Below are 23,174 nucleotides of genomic sequence, written 5' to 3' on the forward strand. Positions count from 1 at the left end.
AAAAGTGAGAAACAAAATTTAAGTCTGGGTGTCAGGAACAAAGGCAAAGTTTCAGTCAGATGTATATGATGTTGGAATTACGTTCCCTTCTCCCCCAGAAAGAACATGCTTAGGTTTTCTCTCATTCTGCCAAGTATTCCCTCCTAGGCTTTCGATATGTTCTGCAGGCCACACACACAGGAGCGGGGTTGTCTGTCACTGAACCCAGATGCCCAGCTGTGGAAGATATTCTTTCAGCAGCATCCGTCTGTTTCTTGGCAGGACTTTTAGGCAGTCTAAAGAAAACAGTCCCGGAGCAGCCTTTGGGCCTGCCTTGTGGTTAATACTGTGCCGGCTTGTATCTGGTTCCTGCTCTGACCTTGTGGCCTGGACACTGCTTTCCTTATAGTCTCTGTCTCTGTCTCTCTTTTAAAGAATATTCGTGATTTTGGTTCGATTTAGTGAAACACCGGTGGACATCTAGAGAAACTGTAATTTTTTTTGGTTGTTACTGTACTGATTCAAAGAGAGGTGGGTGGGTATTAGAAAGCAAAGAACTTATGGGAGGAAAAGGGTATCTTTCTGCAGTGTGCCGAGTATGTTGGCAAAATAAAAGCCTGTTTTCACCAGTTCATTTTCAAGCTCAGTGATCTTTAGTAGTCTGAAAGGGAGAACCAGTTCATTTCATACCCAACTAGTGTAATAAAATAGAGATTCAGGGGCAACCTGGTGTGAGTTAGCATATTTTGTTCTTAAGGGAATATTCTTAGGCTTAAAGGGTGGTCTTCTTTGAAAGAACTATTTAATAGCTGTATTCCTTGGTTAAATCTTTATTTTTACAGCATTTGTGTTGTTCAGCCTTTGCGCTGAAGGGATTTTATTTTCCTATTCTCTTGATTATTTTAAGGTTAGCAGTTGAATGTTGCTAGAATTTACACAAGGGAGTGGTTCCCCACTCCCCCCAGCTCCTCCCTCCCCCATTCCTCCCACCTGCCAATTGTGTCTGAAGTAATTTCCCAGCAGTGCTGTTGACTTTGGGAGATGTAGTATTTCCAGTTCTTGTGTGTGTGTGTGCGCGCGTGTATGTTGTTTGTGTGTATGTTTGCCTTTATATCTAACTGATAATAAGTTGTTACTTAACTTGGAAGTCATGTCCATCTCTCTCCTTTTCTTTGCCCACTCTGAGAATTAACATGTGGTACTCGAAGGTGGTGGGGGGGGGGCGGTGATGCCTTATGCATGACGACAGGTGCTAATCTTCAAGGAAATTTACCTTGCATTCCACCCATTAAGGCCATGGTACATAAAAATGGCTTAATGTCTCTTTGAAGGTGTCAGCAGGCATGTGTGGACCACACAGAATGGGTTTCACTGAAAGTAATAGAGTGAAATTGTCTGCATAATTATTTTCGTTGGATTGAGAATCAGCAGCCCTCTTTGGGTTCAGGAAATAAACCTCTGTTAAAACCATATGGCACTATTCTCAGAAGAGATGTTATTACAGGGCCACTTCCCTCTGAAATTTTGAGTCAGGAGTTCTTGAAAGGAGTCACATATGTGGGAATGAATGTCAAGTTTTCTTCCTCGGTCATAGTTGTATAAGTTAGATGTTTTCTTTCCTTTTTCACAAATGCCACCATGGTCACCAGGTCCTGGGAAGAAGCAGGCTGAGCTGCTGCAGCACCACCACTTCAGGTGTCAATGTTTGAATTATTATCTGCATCAAATGATTTTGTCCTTAAAAGAAAAGAAAAATTGCCCTTAATCCAGGGAAATGTTCTTTGTCAACCGTGAAAACACATCTTAAGGTCAGGATAATTGCATTCTGTCTGTCCAAGCCCTTAGTGCAGATTTAGTTGGCTTTGCTGTTTTCTTTTCTTTTTTTTTCCCTTTGCCCAGCATCAGGGGCTATAAAACTTTCTCTGAACTAATTATTTGTCACAGTGCTATTATGCCCTAGAGATAGCTATAGTGGAGTAAAAGGTAAAGTGAATAAGAGTTTGTATAATGGCTAGGGAATATTTGGGGATAAACTAAATTAGGAAAATATATTAAATAATGCCCACCATATTTTTATGTCATATGTATATGTATGTATTTCAGTAGACAATACAATGTGTACATTGTGATAAGTCATTGTGGATTTTATCTTTTTTTTTTTTTTTGAGAGGAGTGGGCAGTCTTCCTGGTTAGTGTTTACTGTAGAAGGAATATAAACAAACCATTGATGTTTGTTCACATCTGTTAATAAGCCTGGGATCTTATCAGAGTCTGTAGAGCTTAGTCTGGCTGTTGGTAATGCTGGGGAGTTGAAATGTGCCTTTGAGCATCGGACTCTCGGTGAGTACTTAATAGACATTGAGTCCAGCTTTTCATTTCTTATCCTAGAGGAAGAAGGCAAAATAATCTATGACTATGAATGGTTGGGAAGGCTTTTTCTATTGCTTTGTTTTTGTAGTGAGAACTGTTTTTTCTTAAGTAGAATGGTTGCTAGCACATAGATCCTTTGGTCACAGAATCACACTCTGAATTCAATAATTTATTCAACAAACACTTATTGGGTACCTACCATAGGCACTTTAAGGAAGGGCTCTGGGAATTCAGCGATGATGACTGAGTTCTGACCCATTTGTGGCCCAACACATGGCCTAGAAAGAAGCTTAATCTCAGGGTGTGGTGGCACACACCTGTAATTCCAGCTACTCAGGAGGCTGAGGAAGGAGAGTTGCTCGAACCTGGGAGGCGGAGGCTGCAATGAGCCAAGATTGCGCTACTGCACTCCAGCCTGGGCGACAGGGTAAGACTCCATCTAAAAAAAAAAAAAAGAAGCTTAATCTGTTTTAGGAGATAAGACATGAGTATTAACGACTGTGATTATGTGACAGAAAGTGAAAGAACATGAGAAAGGGCATAAGAAACTGGCAACTGGAGTGACATGGAAGTTCAGAAACAGTTTTACTTCTATTTGGGGGTGAAGGGAAGGTTTTGTTGAAGTCAAGGCATTTGAGCTGAGTCTTGAAGATTAGTAATTACGCTTATTGGCAGAAATTCTTGGTTATAAAATTCTAGGTAGATAGATGATGACTTTTAGGAGACTAACACTGTATGTCTTTCACTGTCTTGTCCCTAGCTCCATTTGCAGGTATACCGATGGAAGTTATGGCATGGAGATGTAATATCACATGCCTTAGTGCTTTAGCTTAGGTGGTTCCTTCCACCTCAGTGGTCATCTGCTCTATTAATCTAGGGCCTAGTCAACATTCAGAGCTAATTCTAAATGCCCCTTTCTCTAGTACTTTAACAATTCTGTCATTTTTTAGTTCTGTATTTATTGATCTCGCTACTAGAGCTGCACCACTGCAATGTGATAATGTTTTGCACATTATAGTTATTCAGTTGACTGTGATTCAGTTGAACAAAGTAGATCAGGTGTCTGAATTAGTTTCTTAACTACATTTGGAAGTTTGTTTTCAGATTAGTGTTAAGGAATAATGAAATACCAGAAAATAAGCCCACTACAAAATGATGATAATCATGTTTTTTCAAGGGACATTCTAAATTGTTCTAGATTTTAGCAACCTCTGGTGTATGGTTTTTTATAGGGAAAAGTAAGAGGTCCAAAAATCTTCAGGCCAACTTGGTGGCTCAGACTTTCTTTCTCAAACCCTTTTATATGTGTTTATTAGTTACGTTTGCAGCTCTGTAAATGATATCACTTATACTATTTGCATTGGATCACTGCCATTTCTCCATCCATAACAGATGGATTCTTTTCTTCCATTCCAGTATACGTTGTTCAGGGTTTGTTACTTTCTGATGAGAATGCAGAGAGAGGATGGAAAAGAGGGAGTGAGTCTATTTAATTTTGTTTCCATGTTTCTCCTAAGCTTACTGGAGTGGCAAGTGGTAGGATAAGTGGTCAGCTATTCTGCCCCATGAGATTCAAGGAGCCTTTGGGGAGGAAGGAACCTTGCTCAGAAGATAGACTGGGAAGGATGGTTAATTTTGGAGATTTTTGTTGTTGCTTCATGTTTTCTTTTGATTTCCCTTATCTTTGATGCTGACTCTGATGTTGGCATTTCCTATGTAATATTTGGACCAAAACAAATTTTGCCTACTCTCTGGCCTGTGCAAGTGACAAGTACAGAGCCATTGTCTGACTTGTGACTTGACCCAGAAAGGACTGATTGTTATGCAGTTGGGAGGGCTTTTAGACTGGGTAAAAAATTCTCCCATTTGTTTAAAATAACATGACTAAGATTTAACTCAGAAGACACTGTGCATGCATTTCTTTTCAAATTAGCGTTAAGAAATAAAAGTTTATACTGTGACCTGGTACATAAAATTATAGACCAGTCTAGGGCTCCATTTTGAAATACTAGAAAAAATACATCTTTGTATAAGAATACCTCTAATAGTATTTAGATGTTTCTCCCTTCTAAATTTATCTTTCCCTTTAAATAACGAATACCATTAGAGGTATTCTTATGCAAGGGTGTACAGGAAGCATTTAGAAATATGAATCTGAGGCTTAGTAGAAACTGGAAATACATTTTCCATAGTCGCAGGAACTTGAAGCCATTGGGATTGATGAGGCTGCATGGGGAACGGATATGGAATGAATGGAGGAGAGTTATCCTTTTTGCCATTGTGACCTGACTTTGTGTCCTTTGCCCGGAATGAAAGGTTCTCTTGCTAAGCTCCCTTGGGTCCCTGAAGCAGCAGAAGGGCAGATTCAGAACTGTTTCAGTGTCTACTGCATGGGTTGTCTCCACCACTGGCTCCTCATCCTTGTCTTTCCTAGATCACTTTTTGGGCTCCTCTTCCTTGCCTAGCCATCCTAGATGCTTTTGCTTCTCAGGATTCCCTTTTAGACACTTTTCTCCACTCATTCTGTACCCATTCCCTGAGTGTCCTCATTGACACCATTAACTTCATGTTCCCATGACCACTGAAAATGCATCTTCAACCTCTTCTGAACTTCAGACTTGTATTTCTAGGTTGCTTCCTGGGTGTCTGCACCTGAATATGTCCCATGGGTACTTCAAATTCATGGCCAACACAGCACTAGGGATTCCCCACCTCTACTTCAACCAAACTGCTCTGCCCAAACATGAATCTCCTCCAGTTTTACCAGTTTTGAGTGCCCTGCAGTTCACCCAGGTGACCAAACCAGAAACCTGAGACTCACCTTCTCTGCCTTACTTCTGACATCTAATTATTCCACTGTACTGTTGTCTGTATCTCTATTCTATGTCTCACATTCATTCCCTCATATCTGTTAGTGCTGGTTTAGCTTAGTTCACTCTCTCAGTATTTATCTTCTGACCCGTAGCGTAGAAACAATTTCCTAACTGGTTTTATGTCTGTAACTCCACTCCCTTCTAAATCTATCTTCCCCTGTAAGTAAAGCAATCTTCCTAAACTGTAAACCAACTCATGGCACACCCTTGCTTAAAATACTTCAATGTCTCCCTGTTATTTGCAGGATGAAGTTCAGACTTGGTGGCACACTGACATGCCCTTCAGCATCTGCTCTGCCCAACTGCCTTCCACCCACACACCTGTGGCTGAGCTCCAGCTATGCCAAATTGCTTCACTCTATACTTTCTCATCTCAGTGTCTGCACCTGCTGTTCCTTCTGGTTGGAATGTTATCTTCTTCTGCATTTGCTTGACTGAATTCTACTCATTCTTTAAGTCTACTCAAATGCTGTCTTCTCTGGGAGCCCTTCCTGACTGCTCTTGAAAGTCAAGTATTTAATCTTTGACTCCTCTTTGGTTTCCTCTTCATATTTTAATTATATTATTTTTCACACTGCTGTAATTATTTGTTTTTATGATGCCTTCCAGTATACCATGAGCCTCCTAGTTTAGCGTAGTTCATGGAACATAATAGTGCTTAGGACATTTTAATTGATAAGTGAATATTGCATTCGAATAGTGGTTTTACCTGTGTAAGTCATTTTCACCTCTTATTACATTTTGTTCTGATGACATCCCTGTGATGCAGATACTTTCTTTTTCTGATGGATGAGGAAGTTGAGTCATAGGAGGAAATTGAGTCATAGAGATGATAGATTATTTGCCTACAGCCTCACAACTAACTTAGTAGCAGAGCTAGGAATAGACTCCCAAGTTTTCCTACTCCTTGTATAGTCACGCCCAGAATTAGATATGAGATTCTCCTTTTTAGTCAGACACTGCCTTGGTCTTTTAGCTATTACATTAAGTTCACTAATTATGTGTAAATGTGTGTGTGTATGTATTTGTGGAACTCATAGTGACAGGTGAGGAATCCATAGCATTATTGATTCTTAGGATTGCAAATTGGGTCACTTGTTATTTTACAGATGAGAAAACTCTATACCTGAGAAGTTCACAACTTGCTATTAGTAGCAGAACCCATGTCTCCTTTCAGTCACATGTTCTCTTTCGTACTGCATTTTGGGCAGTCATCAATTCCACAGGACATACTTTTTTCTTTTTCTTTTCTTTTCTTTTTCTTTTCTTAAGATGGAGTCTCTCTCTGTCGCCCAGGCTGGAGTGCAGTGGCGCGATCTCAGCTCACTGCAGCCTCCATCTCCTGGGTTCAAGCTATTCTCCTGCCTCAGCCTCCTGAGTAGGTGAGATTACAGGTGTCTGCCATAGGACAGACTTTCTGTGTTTAATTGCAAGGGTTGTTAGTAGGATTTGTTGAGACATTAGGCAAGTTAAATCTTGAGAAGAGCCCATTCTCTGAGCAGAAAGAATGCCATTCCTGAGAACATTCTCAATGAAAGGTCCATGAAAGAGATAGGACCCACAAGAGAAATAATTAAATGATGATGTTCTTTCAGGGATTATCCCATTCTTCCAGATTGCATTACTTCTTTTCCAGTGAGCTTCATAGGTTCTTCAGTATGTATCATTTTGAACTAAAACGAAGGCATCTAATTAGGCAGAAGGATGAGAACTTCCTATTGCAAAGAAAGGTATGTTTCTATTGCAAAGAAAGGTATTTGTGATCAGAAGTGTTTGTGATGTCATGGTGCAAACAGACTATAAAGCATGTTGGGCCTTGAGAGGACAGCATCCCTAATTACCTGGATAGAGACATGGAACTAATGTTAGTAGTAACACTGTTCCTCTGGCTGGGTTATTCCTCTCTGTACACATATGTATGCATATAATAGAAATAATATAAATTTATAACCACATATATGTACATATATATGGAAAAGGGAATATATTTCATATGGACCAAAGAAAAACATTTCACCAAATTGTCATTATTGATTAATTCAGCATGAAGCCAGCAGGCAGATATGCACAAAACTAAACACTACATTTGCTTTTGAAAAACAAAAAAAGGCTTTAAATGTAATCACTCGAAGGATGTTTTTTAATATTAACCCACACCAACCTGCTTCCTTTTCTTAAGAATAACACACTTTAAAAAAATCTGTTGTGCTTTGAAAAAAAGAGTAAAACTTGCTGTCTTCTAACTCCATTTAGCACTACTCTTGATTCCTTTTTATATAACGATAACTTGATCCTACTCAAAATACTTGGCACCTTTAGTGACAGAGTGGAATGTAAGAACACTTTAACAGATTTGAATGTGAGTAAACTCCAGTAGTTCTGAAATGAAGAGGTAGAGTTTTCAGTTCCTTATTCAGAGTTCACAGAAGATAAGAATACTGGAATTAACACAATAGACTCCCCTTCATTACAACTGGTTGAATAAAGCAATTATCTGTCTATCAAGACTAGCAACTTGTGCAACAGCATTAAGAAAGGGTGGATGGATAGGTGGATAAATGCTATTCCATTGGAAAACGGTGCTGATATATGAGGTAATCCTTTGAGTTTAACTTGTAAAAACTGTTTTATTTTGGAGTTTATATCATGTTACCCTTGCAGCTTAGAGAGAAATGATTTTTCAAAATATTGTTGACTGCATTTTTCAGTTCCTTACCCATCTGAATTTTATTAGGGGGGTTATTTCAAAGACGTCTCTTGTTTAATCATGTTTAAACAATCTGTTTAAGACCTGTTGTGTAGATATAAACACAATAGTCCTTTAATGTCGTAAAACAGACTTCTGACAGACATAGCACGTAACAGACATGCATCCATTATTGCTTAAGCTGCTGTTCCTTCCATGCCTGACCTGAGAGGGTAACCACAGAGCTCAGCGGAAAGCGTTCACTGGTTAGAAGACATTGACATGTGCCTATGCGCTGTATTAATGTCTAGCAAGCAGAGAATTGCAGAGCAGCATACAATTGAAGAGGTCTTAGACTAGATTAAAACTAAGTACCTTAAATCTGTTTTAATGGCTGTGTTTACATCTCCTTCTTCTTCATTCCTTTAAAAAAAGTAATCAGGTTTTGCAGGCGTTAAGAAAACCACCTCTTCTTGCCAGCTGGACTAGGTCCAGTTTAAGCAAGAAATTCTCCCCCTCCTTTCTTCTGTCGTTTTCTTTTTTCTTCCTCTGTGATCTTCTCTGCCATTCAGCACAGCAAGACCAGGCTGTGGGAGTTGGCTGACTTTTTCTTTGGTTATTACTTTTTAACATTTTCTTCCTGTTACAGAAATGAGAAAATTGAGAATGATGTTCTGCTGCTGCAGCAGTGAATGTCAAGACAGGAGCCGTTTGCCTTTTTAATTACATCTGTGTAGTGTTTCTCTTTGCTTAAAACACACTCTGTCTCTGTTTCTCTGTCTCACTCGCTGTCTCACATAAAATATGCACAAAACCATCATAATGAAAGAGAAACAGAAAAGATCGCATGCTAAGGAAATTGAGCCAGGATCCAGGAATTGCGTGACAGTCTGTTTGTAGACTAGTTGTCACTGCACCCTTTGAAGAATAATGCCATCCATGTTTAGCTGGATTGGCAAATAAACAGTGATGCTTTTTGTTCAGCTACGAAAACTGCTATTTCCATTGCTGAAAATGTTACCGCTAAAAAAATCTTTACATCTCTCAGTGGGGTCTCTATAAGTGCTCGAAACACAAAGAACTGTGGTATGTGTGAACATATTATAGAGAAAGAAGGCAAAGAAAATGTTTTTGGAACTAAAACGCTCAAGTTTTACTAAGTTTTGGAAGTGAAGTGTAGACATAGAGAAAGAGATTTTTTGTTCATTTCCCGTAATGTCAAGGGAGAGATGAAGATTCACAGGGTCCAGGATGGTGTGGATGTTGAGTTGTAATTAGTAGGAGAACAACTGATAAAACGGAGTCAGAGAGACTGGGCGTAATGTAATAACATCTTTGAAGTAAGCTTCTGCACTTTTTCTTAATGTGTCCTTCTGGTCTCTTTGCTCCACGTTTCCTTCTTCTTTCCCTCAGTGGCAGCCTGGTATAGGAAAAAGGAGGCTCAGGCCGTTTAGGGGACTGCCTCCCAGTGTCGCTGCCTAGTTCCATGACTTCAAAGCTAGTCTCGGTATTTTTCTGGGCATTAATTATTTTTCTAAAAGGAAGAACCTGGTCTGATGAAATCTATATTCTCTTACAACTCTGAAAAATCCTAATTCATGTAATTGTACTTTGAATTGGAGTAAGAAGGGATGGAAGCATCCTTGGAAACAACAGGCAGACAAATTTGAGTAGTAGGTCTGAAATGAGACAATATCAGTAGATTTGTAATAAGGAGGCATAGTAGGTTAGAGGTGTATTAGGACATGAGAGAGGAGCTACAGCGAAGTTAGCCAGGTTCCCTGTTAGCTCTTTTTTCTTGCCTGCAAAAAGTATTACTTCTCGTCTTGTATATTTCCATGATGCTTTCATCTGGTCTTTTAAAAAAAAATTTTAATCCTTCTTTGCTTCTTACCTCCTATAAAGTTTCTTTTTCTTCAGATGTCTCAAGTTTTTTTAGTCCATTATCTCAAGAAAAGGGATTATACTGTAAGCACGTGTTTATTATAATTTATTTCCTGAAGTGTGACTGATATTGGCATAGCCTGATAATCTGTCCTTTCTCCCGGACACTGTATGCTTTGATTGTTGTGATTCACCACAGCCTAAAACCTAAAAGTTATAAAGGAACTTGCATTTATAGACATTCAAATTAACATCATACAATTCTTTTATTTACTAACGTATTTATTCAAAGATCTTGAGTTCTTCAACCCTTAGAAGCCTAAATTTTGAAAGAAGCAGGCCTTCGCGTTTCTCTCACACACATCTAATTGTATTTAAAAATGACTACCTATGAGATTGAGATAGTGAACTTTATGTCAGTGGTCTAAATGGGTGCCTTTTAGTATTAAAAGAAAGCAAATTCAACTTTTAACATTTTTTCTATGAGCTGGAGTCCCTAGAATATTTCTATGGAGTCTATGGCTTAACCATGTAATTATGTCTCTTGAGTAGATTATATTTTTCTTCCCATAATTATGTTTCACCCAAGAGACTGGAAAGGCTTTAGACCTCTCTTGGGTGAAATTGTTCTTCTTCTCTTCTCTCTTGATAAACGCCGAATCCTACATGCCTGACTCTGTTTAAGAGCTGAAAGGGGACTCTTGAAGATATGTGGTAGTGATTATGATTTTTTTCCTTTAGAAATTGGTTTATATATTAAGAGGGGCCCTTAGAGAGAAGCTTCGTTAGCTCATTTTTGAAATGCCATCAGAGAGGAATCTTCTGGAAGCAGATTTGTTTATGATCTGTGGTCCTCTGTCTGAAGCCACACACTAACATTGCTCTAGGGCTGTCTCTACTCACGAGTTATCCTGTGTCATATTGCATGGCTATTAATTTCCAGCGGCTCAAAGGGCTAGAGGCCTTAAACATGAAGACAGTTTCTTAGCCCATTTCATTATTCTAGTCCAGAAATAGTTTTTGACCTGAATCAGACAGTGCACTCTTAGGGAAAAAGATGACTCAGCAGCCTTTCCCAGCAAAGATTATAGACTCATCAATTTTACTGTGGGAAATGTTTCCCAATAACCAGCTTCTTTTTTTTTTTTTTTTTTCTGTCCTCTTTGTCTTTACTGGACAGAAGTACAGATAATTATAGATTTATCCATGTTCTTATTTATTAATTCAGCAGTCATTTGTTGTGTGACATCTCTGTACCTAGTCTCCAACTTCGTGCTAGACGTAAAACGTGACACCTATCTTGAAGGGGTTCTCAGTCAAGTCTAGGAAAATCTAAAATAACAGGGTTTGAAATGTTGTATAAATATTTTATGTCAATTCATAGTAAGTGAATGCTTACTGGATGCCTACCGCACCTAAGCACAACCACATGTAGTAGACAAAACACAGTTGTAGTTGCTCTGAGCTTGCTGGGATAGAAATCAGAGGGATCATCAAGGCTTTTGAGACGGGAAGCACCAGAACAATGTGATGACCAAGTTGAGCTTGGAAGGGATTTTGCCAAACAGAGTTGTTGGGGAGAGGGTGTTCCAAGTGGAGGGGACAACTTGAGCAAAGGCACAGGGTGTATTTGGACTGTCGATAGACCAGTGTGAGTAGAGCACAGGCTGGGAGCAGTACAGTTGTAGCCATTGGAAATGAAAGTGACAACGCATTTTGCGACCATATTTTCCAGGTCCTTGCTGGGCTCAGGGGGCTCTATTTAATTCAGTAGACAATGGAAGACAATTGAAAGGTTTTGAGCAGGTAAGTGACATGAATGTTAGGATTTGTGGGCAGAAAGAATTTCAGAAATCATGGAAACTAGCTCTTCATTTTTTGGTAGATGAGGAAACTAAGACCAACAGGGTTCTATTTTGGTGCCCTTCCAAATATGCCAGGCTGCTCCTCTGTTGTATTAGCCACAGGCCAGAAGTTAGGAGGGTTCTAGTAGGGGCCCATTCCTGAAGAAACTATAGAAATGGGCTGGAGTGGATGATGGGGGTCTAGGAAAGGAGGTGACAAAGATACGCCTACACTGGATTTTGAGCCTGAGAGACTAGAAAATGATGATGATGAAAATAAGGAAATCGGAGGAGAAGCTGGTTGGGATGGTTTGAGGAGGAAGGGAGAGGCAAAGGGCTTAACTAAACATTACAAGAGTATAGGTCTTTGATTTCTAGACATTCACAAACCACCAGTGAAATGTAGTCATCTGAAAGTAAACAGAGGAGCAGACTTTCACTTTTCTCCATAGTATTTTCATTTTTACATGTATGTAGGAATGCAGATAATCAAAGTTTTTTAATCTAAAGCCTCAATAGTTATAATAAAGTATGTGGATGAGAATTTTGTGTGGCTTCCCTAAGAACGTACTTGAGTCTGTGTAATCTTCTTTGTGCTATTGCTTTTGCTGAAAACCATCGACTGAACTCCCTAAGATACAGTAAAGCTCATCCTTAGCAGTAGAAATGCAACAATTACATGTGGAATGCAATCATGACTTTAAAATTAGTCAACCTGAACCCACTGCTTCATGTAGCACTTTTAGGATAGATTAGAAGTGAAGGATCTCATTATTTTTTCCAAAACTGCTGTGGAATAGTAGCTCTGTGGAAATATAACCAATTTTCTCTGAGAAATAGTAATTCTGATACAAGTCCTCTCCTCTCTTCCTTTATACTCCAGGGATTATTGTCACAACATTCTGAAACTGTTATATCCTGTGGCTTGAGCCCTAGAGTATTGGACCAGACTTTATTCAATCGTATACTTGGTGACAGCAAAATTAGCTCATGTCTCCCCAGTCACTCCTCTCTTCCAGTGAAGTCTGAATGCATGGTGGATGAGGCTCCTGGACTGCCAAAGTGTGGTTTTATTCATCAAGAGAGGTATCTTTTTCCTTTCTTTCTTTCTTTTTTTTTTTTTTTTGAGACGGAGTTTCGCTCTTGTTGCCCAGGCTGGAGTGCAATGGCGCCACCTCAGCTCACCGCAACATCTGCCTCCCGGGTTCAAGCGATTCTCCTGCCTCAGCCTCCCTAGTAGCTGGGATTACAGGCATGTGCCATCATGGCTGGCTAATTTCGTATTTTTAGTAGAGATGGGGTTTCTCCACGTTGGTCAGGCTGATCTTGAACTCCTGACCTCAGGTGATCCACTCGCCTCGGCCTCCCAAAGTGTTGGGATTACAGGTGTGAGCCACTGCGCCCAGCCGAGAACTGTCTTTAAAGGGCAGATTCCCACAGGTACCGCATAGCTTAAAAGAATTAATGCATAGTAGTAAGACTAGAGGTATAAAGTGGTTTGAAGAATGGTGTGTATCTGTTTAGACTGATATCACATACATATATAGATGTATATATGTGTGTGCATGTTTGTGTGTGTGTGTGTGTGTGTGTGTGTATATTTTTTTTTTAGCATCATCTTGTCTCACAAGATATTTATTGTCAGGTTTTCATCCTTTTTCTTCCAGCTAACTTTCCTTGTTTCTTCTCTGCTTATCAAAATCCTACTCAGCCTTCAAGGACAGCATCATGATCTTGTCAGTGACGGTTTTCTCTTTCCCCTTAGTCAGAATAAATTGTTCCCCTGTACTTCCTATAATACTTAAATACTTTTAAAATTTTTTGCTACGAAAAATTTCAAACATAAAAATAGAGATTATATTGAATACAATCCTATCTACCCATCACCTTTTATTTATTTTTTGGCGTATTTCCTCACCTACTATTGTGCCCAAATATTTTAAAGCAAATACTGGACGTCAGGATATTTAATCCCTAAATATATGTTAGCCCTTCTAAATAAGAAGGACATTTTTCTGCATAATCACAGGAAGTACCACTTTCTTAATATGTAAAAATAGTTCATATTCAGATTTTCTCAACTGATCCGCAATCAAGGCATTTTAGTGATTGCCCTCCCCACAGTCTTTCTTCAGTTATATTTAATTGCTTTCTTCCCCACTAGACTGTGAACTCTTTGAGGGCAAGGATATTGTCTTATCTATTTTTCTATCCCTTCCTCACAATACCTAGTGAGGCTTGCGTGTAGTAGATAACCAGTACACATTCGTTGCACTAACTGACCCAAATATGGACATGGTACTGATTCCTTATTGATGCTCTATTACAGATCTTCTTTTAAACTTTATTTTATTTAAAAATTATGTTTTCATGATACTTAGGATACAAGTAGATACGTAAGGAATTTTTAAAATCAAGTCAAAATACTACTCCAAAAAGATGAGCTTCCAAACATCGTGCCCTAGTGATCAGCGGAATGACTCTGCTGTGCCACGTTAGGGTAGACTGGGCATCCCATGGCACACTCTTCATGAAAGGTGCCTTGTTTTGTTTTTTGTAAGTGCATTTTGACGTTCTTCAGGGTGCGCTGACGGGTGCAGTGCATCAGGTTGTGGATATAGTACAGAGAATGTAAGTTTCTGGCTGGGGAGCCATGTAGCTCTCCGAAGTTGTTAAATGTTTCTCAATCAACTTTCATAAAAATGGGCAAAATGCGTCACATCACACAGAGTCAAGTTTACTTTCATAGTGCACAGACCACATTTTCAGAGTCTTCGTGTGCCAGTTTCAGATGTGTGATTTTTGAAAGCAGAAGTTATAATGGTAGTGTTACTAACTTTCATTATGGGTAGGGCACAATGGGGTGATTCGCTAGACTGTGGCTTAGGGACTTAACTGTTTCTCATTTGTCTTTGCTCTAAGGATGTGTGAATGCTGTGACCTTTTGATTATGCTTTCTTCTTGTGCCCCTGAATTTATTGCAACAAAAGTCATATTCAACTAAACACACTCAACTTTTTGAAAGAAATCTTTTCTGGAAACCACTTTTTTGTTTTTAATTTTAAATTGATTTTTGATCATGATTTCCCCTGAATGACTGCTGCTGAACTATTATGAGCTGAAATAAGCTGGTTGGCAATGGGAGAGAAAACAGCCCCGGAGTAGCAATCAGGAAAACTGAGTCTGGTCCTGCCACTAACTATATGACTTTGGGTAAGGCACGTCCCCACTCTGGGTCCTCATCCATAAAAGAACATATTACTCTACACTTTAGAGTCTAAATGATTTCTATAGCCCTTTTCATCTCTCTGATTCCCAGTGACTTTCAACAATGCTTAAGATTTACAGTGAAAGCAAATAGGATTTTCCAGAAAGAAAGCAAGTTTTCACTTAAACGAACGTCCTTCAGTAAAATTTTGTAGGAAGCACGAATAAGGGCTTGTCTCCAGAGAAAGGTTTTGCCCACTAGATTCACTAGATCGTCAAACAAGAAGAACTTTTTTGGGGAAAGAATATGATATATATAATATGATATCCTGGACCAGAAAATTTTCTTTCACTCAAGGAATTTATCTAAAAGAGGAGAATATTCATTCATTCACTTATTGCATAAATATTTACTGAGCACCCACTGGGTAGCAGGCACTGAACTAGGTCGTGAGTTTACAGCTGTAAACAAGACAGAGGGCTCATTCTCATGAGACTTACAGTCTTACAGGAGAGACAAAAATAAATACACAAGATAATTATAGATTGTGGTGACTGCCATAAAGAAAATAAAGAGAGGGTGTGCTCAAGAGGGTGGGAACCTATTTTGGTTAGGGAGACAGACAAGGCCTCTCATAGGAGGTGGTGTTCGTTCTGAGGTCTAACGGGTAAGAGAGAGTGGGCCCTACAAGGAATCAGGGAGGAGCACTTCAGGAATATGGAAAGCTCTTGAGATGGGAAACTGAAAAGGAGACAAATTTTCAGCTGCCCAGAGAGAAATGCTACAGTCTTAGGCCAAGGTTATGTCAGTAGAAATGGAGAGAACTGAATTGATTTGAGATATAGCGTTGAGATAGAAATGACAGGGCTCGGTAATGGATTGAATGTGGAGAGAGAAAGATAAGGAGAAATCAAGGAAAATGTCTAGGCTTTTGGCTTAGGAAACTGAGTGGCTAGTGCCATTTACTGAGATGGGGGACTATTAGAAATAGGATTTTTTTTGTAGGGGAGAATAAAAAAATCTGTTTTGAATATACTGCATTTAAGATGCCTTTGGAACATCCCAGGGAAGATGTCAAGTAGGCAGTGGAACACACAAAGCTGGAACTCAAGACAGAGGTCAGGGCTCAACCCAGAAAAGGGGGAGTCATTGGTATAAATAGGTGGTATTTAGTGCATGAGATTGAGATCACCTTGGGCAGTGGTTCTCAATCCTGGCTGCACATTGGATCATGTGGTGAACTCTTGAAAAACAGAGACCTTTTCCCTGGGTACCACTATCAGAAATTCTGATTTAATTGATCTGATATGGGGCCTGGACATCCATATGTTTCAAAACTCCCTGAATTTTCTTATTCAGCGAGGATGGAAGGATTCTGGGAGAAAGTTCAGCTAGAGTAGGGATCCAGGACTGAGCATTTTTACATAGAGTTTCAAGTATAATACAGGAGTTTTCCATTCTTCATACCCTTCTCCTGCTTGGAAGATCTACTCATTGGCCCTTTAGATGAGGTTTAGTCCTCACTGCTCTATGACATAATACCCTGTCCTTGACTTAGTCAGTGTGTCCTTGGTCTTCTATGTTCTTGATTTCTGAAGGAATTGGGTGCTGGAGATTTAAGTACACCCTCTTTCAGCCCATCATTCGAGTGTTACCCTGATGTGGTTTAGTGGTAACAGGTATTTGTCATAGTTGAAATGTGAAGAACGTGTTTGGCTTTTGCTCTTCAATGTACTTTGTTCTTCAATGTACTTCATACATTATGAAGAGTACATTTTGTTGTGGTTGCAGTGGTGGCTGTGAAGGGGCAGATATCTACAAAGAAAAATGCATATGTTTTTGTGTGTGTGCATCTGCAGATAAATGTTTCCTGAATTATTCTAGGGTGCCTGTAGATACTTGGAAGCACTCTTTGAAGATAATTTCCAAAAGGTCATTGAGGGTTTTAAAATTTCACCTGCTTTAAAATTTTTCACACTTACCAGTCCTAGCCTAAGTCCTTTATTTTTGCCTGCAACTTCTTATTCCTCCTGAAAGCACTGGGCTAAGAGAAAGTAAAAATGTACTCACACATGTACAGTCTGAGCTCACATCTCATACAGCCTCTAGGAAAACCTAATGAAAAGGCTATAGAAAGCAGAGGCAAAGCTTATTAAATTTTCTTGTGACCCATAGCCCACGTAAAGTCTTAGTGTATAAAGGAACCATGCAAGATCATGTAGCCCTCCCCTCAGCCCTCAGGGAACCTGCCATTCCAAAAATATGGCCTATTAAGAAAAATAACTTCCAGAGACAATTCCGTAAGCTTTCTTGTTAATGTTTACAGCTGTATCAACACCACACCAATACTATGTGTGTGTATGTGTGTGTCTGTGCATGTGTGTGTGAGTGTGAGGCACAGACTCCATGGATCTGTGACAAGTACTATATAATTCCCTAATTGTGAAACTAGTTAGACCCAACAAGATGTACCGATGTAAGTTTGGTGAGTTAGGCTACAGCCGTTTGTTTAGGGTAATGGGTGAATTATTAACTTTGTAATTGAATCCTTGTTGCTACTTCTGCTTATGTTGAAAACCACCCTTGGCACCTCACTGGGCTTAGTTCTTAGGTGTCTCACTCTATATGATCTGGATATTTTCAGTCCTCCATGGCAGCTGGAAGAGGAAGGGAAGAGAAAGCTAGAATACCAGCATTGATGGTGCCACACGATGAACGGAAAGCTCAGTCACCTCTGACCAGGGCTATATCCTCGTTGAGGCTGAGCTAGTCGGCAGCCGAGGACCATAAGCTCGTTATTCTACCTCTGCACAACTCAGTCACTTCATAGGTGAACACTTTACTTGCCAGGGTCTAGGAGCTGTTTTGGGTCATCTCTAAAAGTCCTCTAGGGATCTAAAATCTATTTGTAATCTGTATACAAAACAGTAATGGTGGGGAAAACAACCGTTAACAATGAATTTCTCTAATTTTTCCTGTTCATTTTTCTCCTAGGTCTAGTCCCTCTGTTATAGCAGATGCCCAAGATCTTGCACTGGCAGGAAATAGGGTGGTGGGTGCATTTCAGTTAATGGGTCTAGTTGGAACACGTTTGGCCGTGGAGACAGCTACACTCATATTACCAAGCCTTGGCTTCCTATCTGTTTTCTTTGGGCTGGGTAGGCAATGAAAAAGGAGACAGGAAAATACATTTTGGGGCAAATAAAATAAGGAATTTGTCTTACGAAGACAGCTTATAGTTGGGAAATTCTAATATTCAATTTAACCCTATCCTGATACATTTATCTTGTTCTGTATTAAGTGGAAGCTAAGACGTTTGCATTACCCGTAGAGTAGTGAAAACCTCTCATGCTTGAAGGCTTGTCATAAATCTTCTTCATGGTTTTTTCCTTTTATGGATACCATTCTAATTCCCTTAGTTTCTCTTCAAGGGGCAAACTCTTAATCCCATCATCATCTTGGTGGCTCTTCCTCGAATCAGCTTCAGTCACTTAATAGTTATACTAAAATGTTGGGGCAGCACCCTAGGGCCTCACTGGCACAGAATCTGGAGGAAGGAATCCACAGTCCATTTCTGTTTCTCTATTAGGCATTGCATCTGTTCCCAATAGCACCACCCTATAGATTTACTCTACTATGGCACACCCATATTCAGATGCTTTTGTGTTATACTTGCACCAAGACACTAGTATGTCTTTTGTTAAGAATGATTTGATGATTTTTAAGAAGTCTTAATACCTTGGTTTATTTTAATTTTGTGTATTTCTCTAATACTCAGAATTTCCTTAGGTTTTAGACTTGAATAAACTGGAAGAGAGATAGAAAGGTTTTTTCCCCCCCAGATAATGAATTGTCACAGTCACATGTTTACTCAAAGAGTATATTTCAGCTTCTTTTCTAAAACCACAGTAGTGGATTTAAAATAAAAAAGCATTCTCTCTGATTTAACAGAGTTTATTATACACTTTCCAGCTTTGGCATATCACAAAATATCCAGATTCCTCGAGAATTTGAGTTTCCCTGCTTACATTTCTGTTTTTTCATTTCTTAGAGGGGTTTAGGTTTGAGTTTTAATTTTCCAGAAAAGAGTCTTAATAAAGAGTAGTTGTAACGTTAAAGAAAAGTCACCATGGTCTTCATGGAAATTTCCCTTTGACAAATGTGTTTGTCTGTGTCTCTGCTCCAGCTTTGTGACATTGTGGCTAACATGCATGGACTCTCTGAACTTTCAGAGGGGATTTCCTCCATCATGAAACAAGCAAACACCCCCAATACACACCTCTCCTGTTTTTTTTTTTTTCCTCACTGAGAAGACCAGAGAAGGCGCCTAGTGTCCGGCCTCTCTACTGATGCTTGACTCCAAGTTGCCCTCTGAGACCTCAGCTCTCCATTTATAAAACACAGCTAGGAATGCTGGCCACTAGATACCGCTCATAAAGCAATTTGAAATGGAAGGCATTATGTAGACACGTCATTATAAATATTAATATTGATAATTCCTTGGCTTAAACTCCCAGTTTGTATGTTCACATATCTATTTAGCATGATCAATTGTTCAGCTAATTAATATGCTTTTATTTTATGATTTGCTATTTCCAGGGCACAGACAGAAGCTTGATGACTCTAAACCTAGTTTGTTCTCTGACCGCCTCAGTGATTTAGGGCGCATTCCTCATCCCAGTATGAGAGTAGGTGTCCCGCCTCAGAACCCACGGCCCTCCCTGAACTCTGCACCAAGTCCTTTTAATCCACAAGGACAGAGTCAGATTACAGGTAAGACAGACTCATAGGTTTCACTTGCATAGACGCTGGCAGGCTGGGGGTGAGGGGCTACCAGAGGAGATGTGTTCACTTCAAAACTCCTGGAGCTGTGAAGCGGCTTATTATTAAAGAATCAAGACTTGAAGACACTGATTTCTTCTTTTTTATTAAAAAAATTATAACATTCAATAACTTGGGGATAACATTTTGGGGGATATTTCTACTAATGCTCTACTCTGCAGCAATCTCAGTCTACACCCAGGTGGAATGGTAATAATGCACTTTGGGAGAATGTTTATTATACATTTCTATATTGTATCCAGGTGGTGCAGGGGATAACATCACACCCTTACTATTAGAAAATTAGTGTTACCGTCTCAGATTTGGGCTTACATTTCTTGCATGTGTAACTGTTTCATTAAGTCTGCTTAAAAATTGCCCAGGGCGAACAGGAAGCCTTGATTGGTAGTTATAAGGCAAGGTCAATGAGTGACTCATCAGGCACACAGAATTCACTTCTGATTTACATTTAGCTCTGGTTCCCCATTCGACATTTCTCTTTATAAATTCTAGTCAGCTACTTACTTTACCTTTCTTCTGAGAAATTAACATCGGCGTTACATTACAGACTTATCATTCACATTTGGTGCATTAAGATCCCCAACTCTTTTCTTTTTGCCCCACTTGTGCAAACACAGATTTATTTAAAGACTAGTTTGAAAATTTTTAGCTTGTGATGACAAGAGAGTGTATTAATTATAAATCTTTAATTTACAGATTATTGAGAGCTGAAAGGAAGTTTACATGTCATCTAGTTGCTATCATTGGTAGAGGTGGACTAGAATAGAGGGAAAGTAAGTCAAAACAAAATGTGTATTAAGCTCTCAACATGGATCTTTTTTATGGTTGGATTTTTGTTTATAGCGGTTAGGCTCGAATGTTCTTAATGGTCTCAAAACATAATTGTTTATAAAAGGAATGACCTATCTCTTCTTCTCTCCTGCCCATATTATGCAAATGTATTCTTGGATAATTAGAGTAGGTTTCACTTTCTGTGAGTATATGTATTTTAGTCTGAATGTATGAGTTTGCATGAGTGTATATTTTTAAAAATAATATAAAATTATAAAAATCAGACATCTAAACACTAAAGATAACCAGATACCTGCATTAAGAACATTATTGTCCTTTGAAGAATGGCCATGTTTTAGACTATATAAAACTTTAAACATTGATATGTGGGATTGGAAAGTCAATGTGTTCACTAGACATATGTCTTTGATAAAAACACAAGAGTAAAATTCACACTAACTTGTGAATTTGGAGCTTGTAGCTATGGGTGCTACTGCATTTAAAGTAGTGGACTTGGAGACTATAAAAGGTGGGAGAGTGGGAGGTGGGGTGAGGGTTGAAAAATGACCCATTGGATACAATGATCGCTGTTTGGGTTATGGGTTCACTAAAAGCCCAGACTTCACCTCAATGCACTATATGCATATAAGAAATCCATGCTTATACCACCTAAACATATGTAAAAAAAATAAAGTAGTAGACTTTAGATTATTCATTAAGGCATATAATAGCTTTCCTTTTGTCTTTATAGTAATCCTTAGACTGTGTGTGTGTGTGTGTATGTTTGTAGAAGCAAATGTGGATATATATATACACATATATATATGTTTATATATGATTTGTAATGGATTTATGATGACTAATAAAAAATATATAAATATATGTTCTATGATTTGGCAACCACTGGCTTTTTAAATGTTTAACTTCTGTATTCTAATCATTATTTGTCTGCTATTTATGTTGTTAATGACTAATGCTTTAGAAATGGCTTTTGGAGCCTGCATGTTGCTAGATTCACTTAAGAAGATGTTTCTCTCAAGGCTTTGTCCTTAAATCTAAAGATGAGATCATAAAATAGATCCAGAGGACATTTTAGAACCTAAAGGTACCTTAGATACCGTGAAACAAATGGCTGGAAAAATTGTGAAGAGGATCTGTGTTTTAGCGGCATCCCCACCTAGCAGATATGCATGCAGAGAGTGAGGCTCAGAGGAGGTGTGGGGCTTGCCTGTGCCACAAATGCATCTGAGCAGATTGGGAGTGTGGCCACCTCCACAGGCCTGGCCCCCCTCCAGTTGTCAGCTTCTCTTCACCCTCCCTGTTGGGAGGCTCAGGAAGTTAAGCTTCTTGTCTGCAGTTGCACAGCAAGTTACTGGCAGGCCAGGGAATACATTCACTGGATATATTTCTGAAAACGAAAATATAAAACAAGTTAATTTCTAGGTACTGATAGCTTCTTGGAATTTTTATGAGTATTAGTGCTCTTCATTTTGGGATTATAGTAGTAATAGAATTGATTTATAGACCAGTCTTCTTTTTTTTTCAACATCCACTAGGTATTGGACCCAACAACTTTTCTCAAACTTTCCAAATTTCCAGATGTCCACATACATACTTGTCACCCCAACCACTCTTGGCCATGTGAGCTTTCTTTAAATGTTCCCATATTGTGAGTGAGAGAACGCCCGTATCTGTCCATAACCAAGGAGATGCAGTGTTCTACTGTGACCCAGTTTTTAAAGGAAAGCCCAGGAACATCTGGAGCAGCAGCAACGTGAAAATGAATTGAATAGATTTAATTTTTAAATCTCTGGATTGACTTCTCTGTTTATTCAATAAGTACTATTTGGGACCTACCCCATGTAGCAAACTTGGTATTAGGTAATATGAAGAGAGAAGAAAAGCACTCTTCTTAGTTATAGTTGAAGAGATAGTTATCCTCCCTAGCCCTGGCATACCACATCCTGTGCCCCAACTGTAATACCATTCCTGAGTACACGTGCTTCTCTCTGTACCCCTTTACCCAGCCATGCATCTACAGTAGTCTCTGTCTGCTGACAAGATTCCACCCATCCTCCAAGGCTACTATGTTATCTTTTTCAGGAAAGAGTTCTGGAACCTTCATCCAAAGACAGTGTATCCATCCTCTAAGCTTTAGTTAAGATTGCCTTCTTTTAAGGACACTGTATATTCACCTTTTCTACCCTGCTAGATTGTACATTCTTTGAGGGATTTATTACAGGGATTTATTTTCTTTTGTGGCTAGCCCAGTGGCAGTGTCTCATTAAATGTGAATTATTGAAAGTTCAGGTGAGAAGAAATCAGTGCAGTCAGGGTTGAGAGGATATCATATCTGTCTTAGTAGCATTAACTCTTCTAATTTCCTGTCCCAGGATGTCATTGTTCCCCAGTGATGGGCAGCAGCTTAAATCACATTTCAATAAAACATTTACATAGTTAAACCGTTCGGTTTTATTCCAGTTTAGGGTTAACGTAATTGCATGACTAAATTTAAATTCTTGCCTGTAATGGATTTTGTAACTTCTTTGCAATATGCCGTATCTGCATTTTAGTTCGTGTAATACTTTGGACAAGAGATTTGTAACAGGAAGGGCCCAGTTACTTCTCTGTGATTGGCTTGCTACTCTTGATATCTCAAGCTCTTACCCCAAAACTGTAGATAATGATCATGGCTATATAGTCCCCTCTAGTTCTCC

At 39.1% G+C, this 23,174-nt stretch overlaps 1 protein-coding gene across 5 annotated transcripts in view; it reads left to right on the forward strand.

Moving 5' to 3' along the window:
- RUNX2 (RUNX family transcription factor 2) overlaps positions 1-23,174 on the forward strand; it is a 242,214-nt gene that overhangs the window by 49,620 nt on the left and 169,420 nt on the right. For 3 of the 5 annotated variants that reach the window (XM_033217353.1, XM_033217354.1, XM_033217352.1), the window contains exon 4: positions 19,444-19,617. The exons of the other annotated variants lie outside the window; for them this stretch is intronic. In XM_033217353.1, coding sequence (XP_033073244.1) covers positions 19,444-19,617 — 174 coding nt within the window. The remainder of the gene's footprint in view (positions 1-19,443; positions 19,618-23,174) is intronic. 5 annotated transcript variants of the gene reach the window in all.

This window comes from Trachypithecus francoisi, unplaced genomic scaffold (genome assembly GCF_009764315.1).
Source record: "Trachypithecus francoisi isolate TF-2019V2 unplaced genomic scaffold, Tfra_2.0 Lachesis_group10, whole genome shotgun sequence".
Classification (NCBI taxonomy): Eukaryota; Metazoa; Chordata; class Mammalia; order Primates; family Cercopithecidae; genus Trachypithecus; species Trachypithecus francoisi.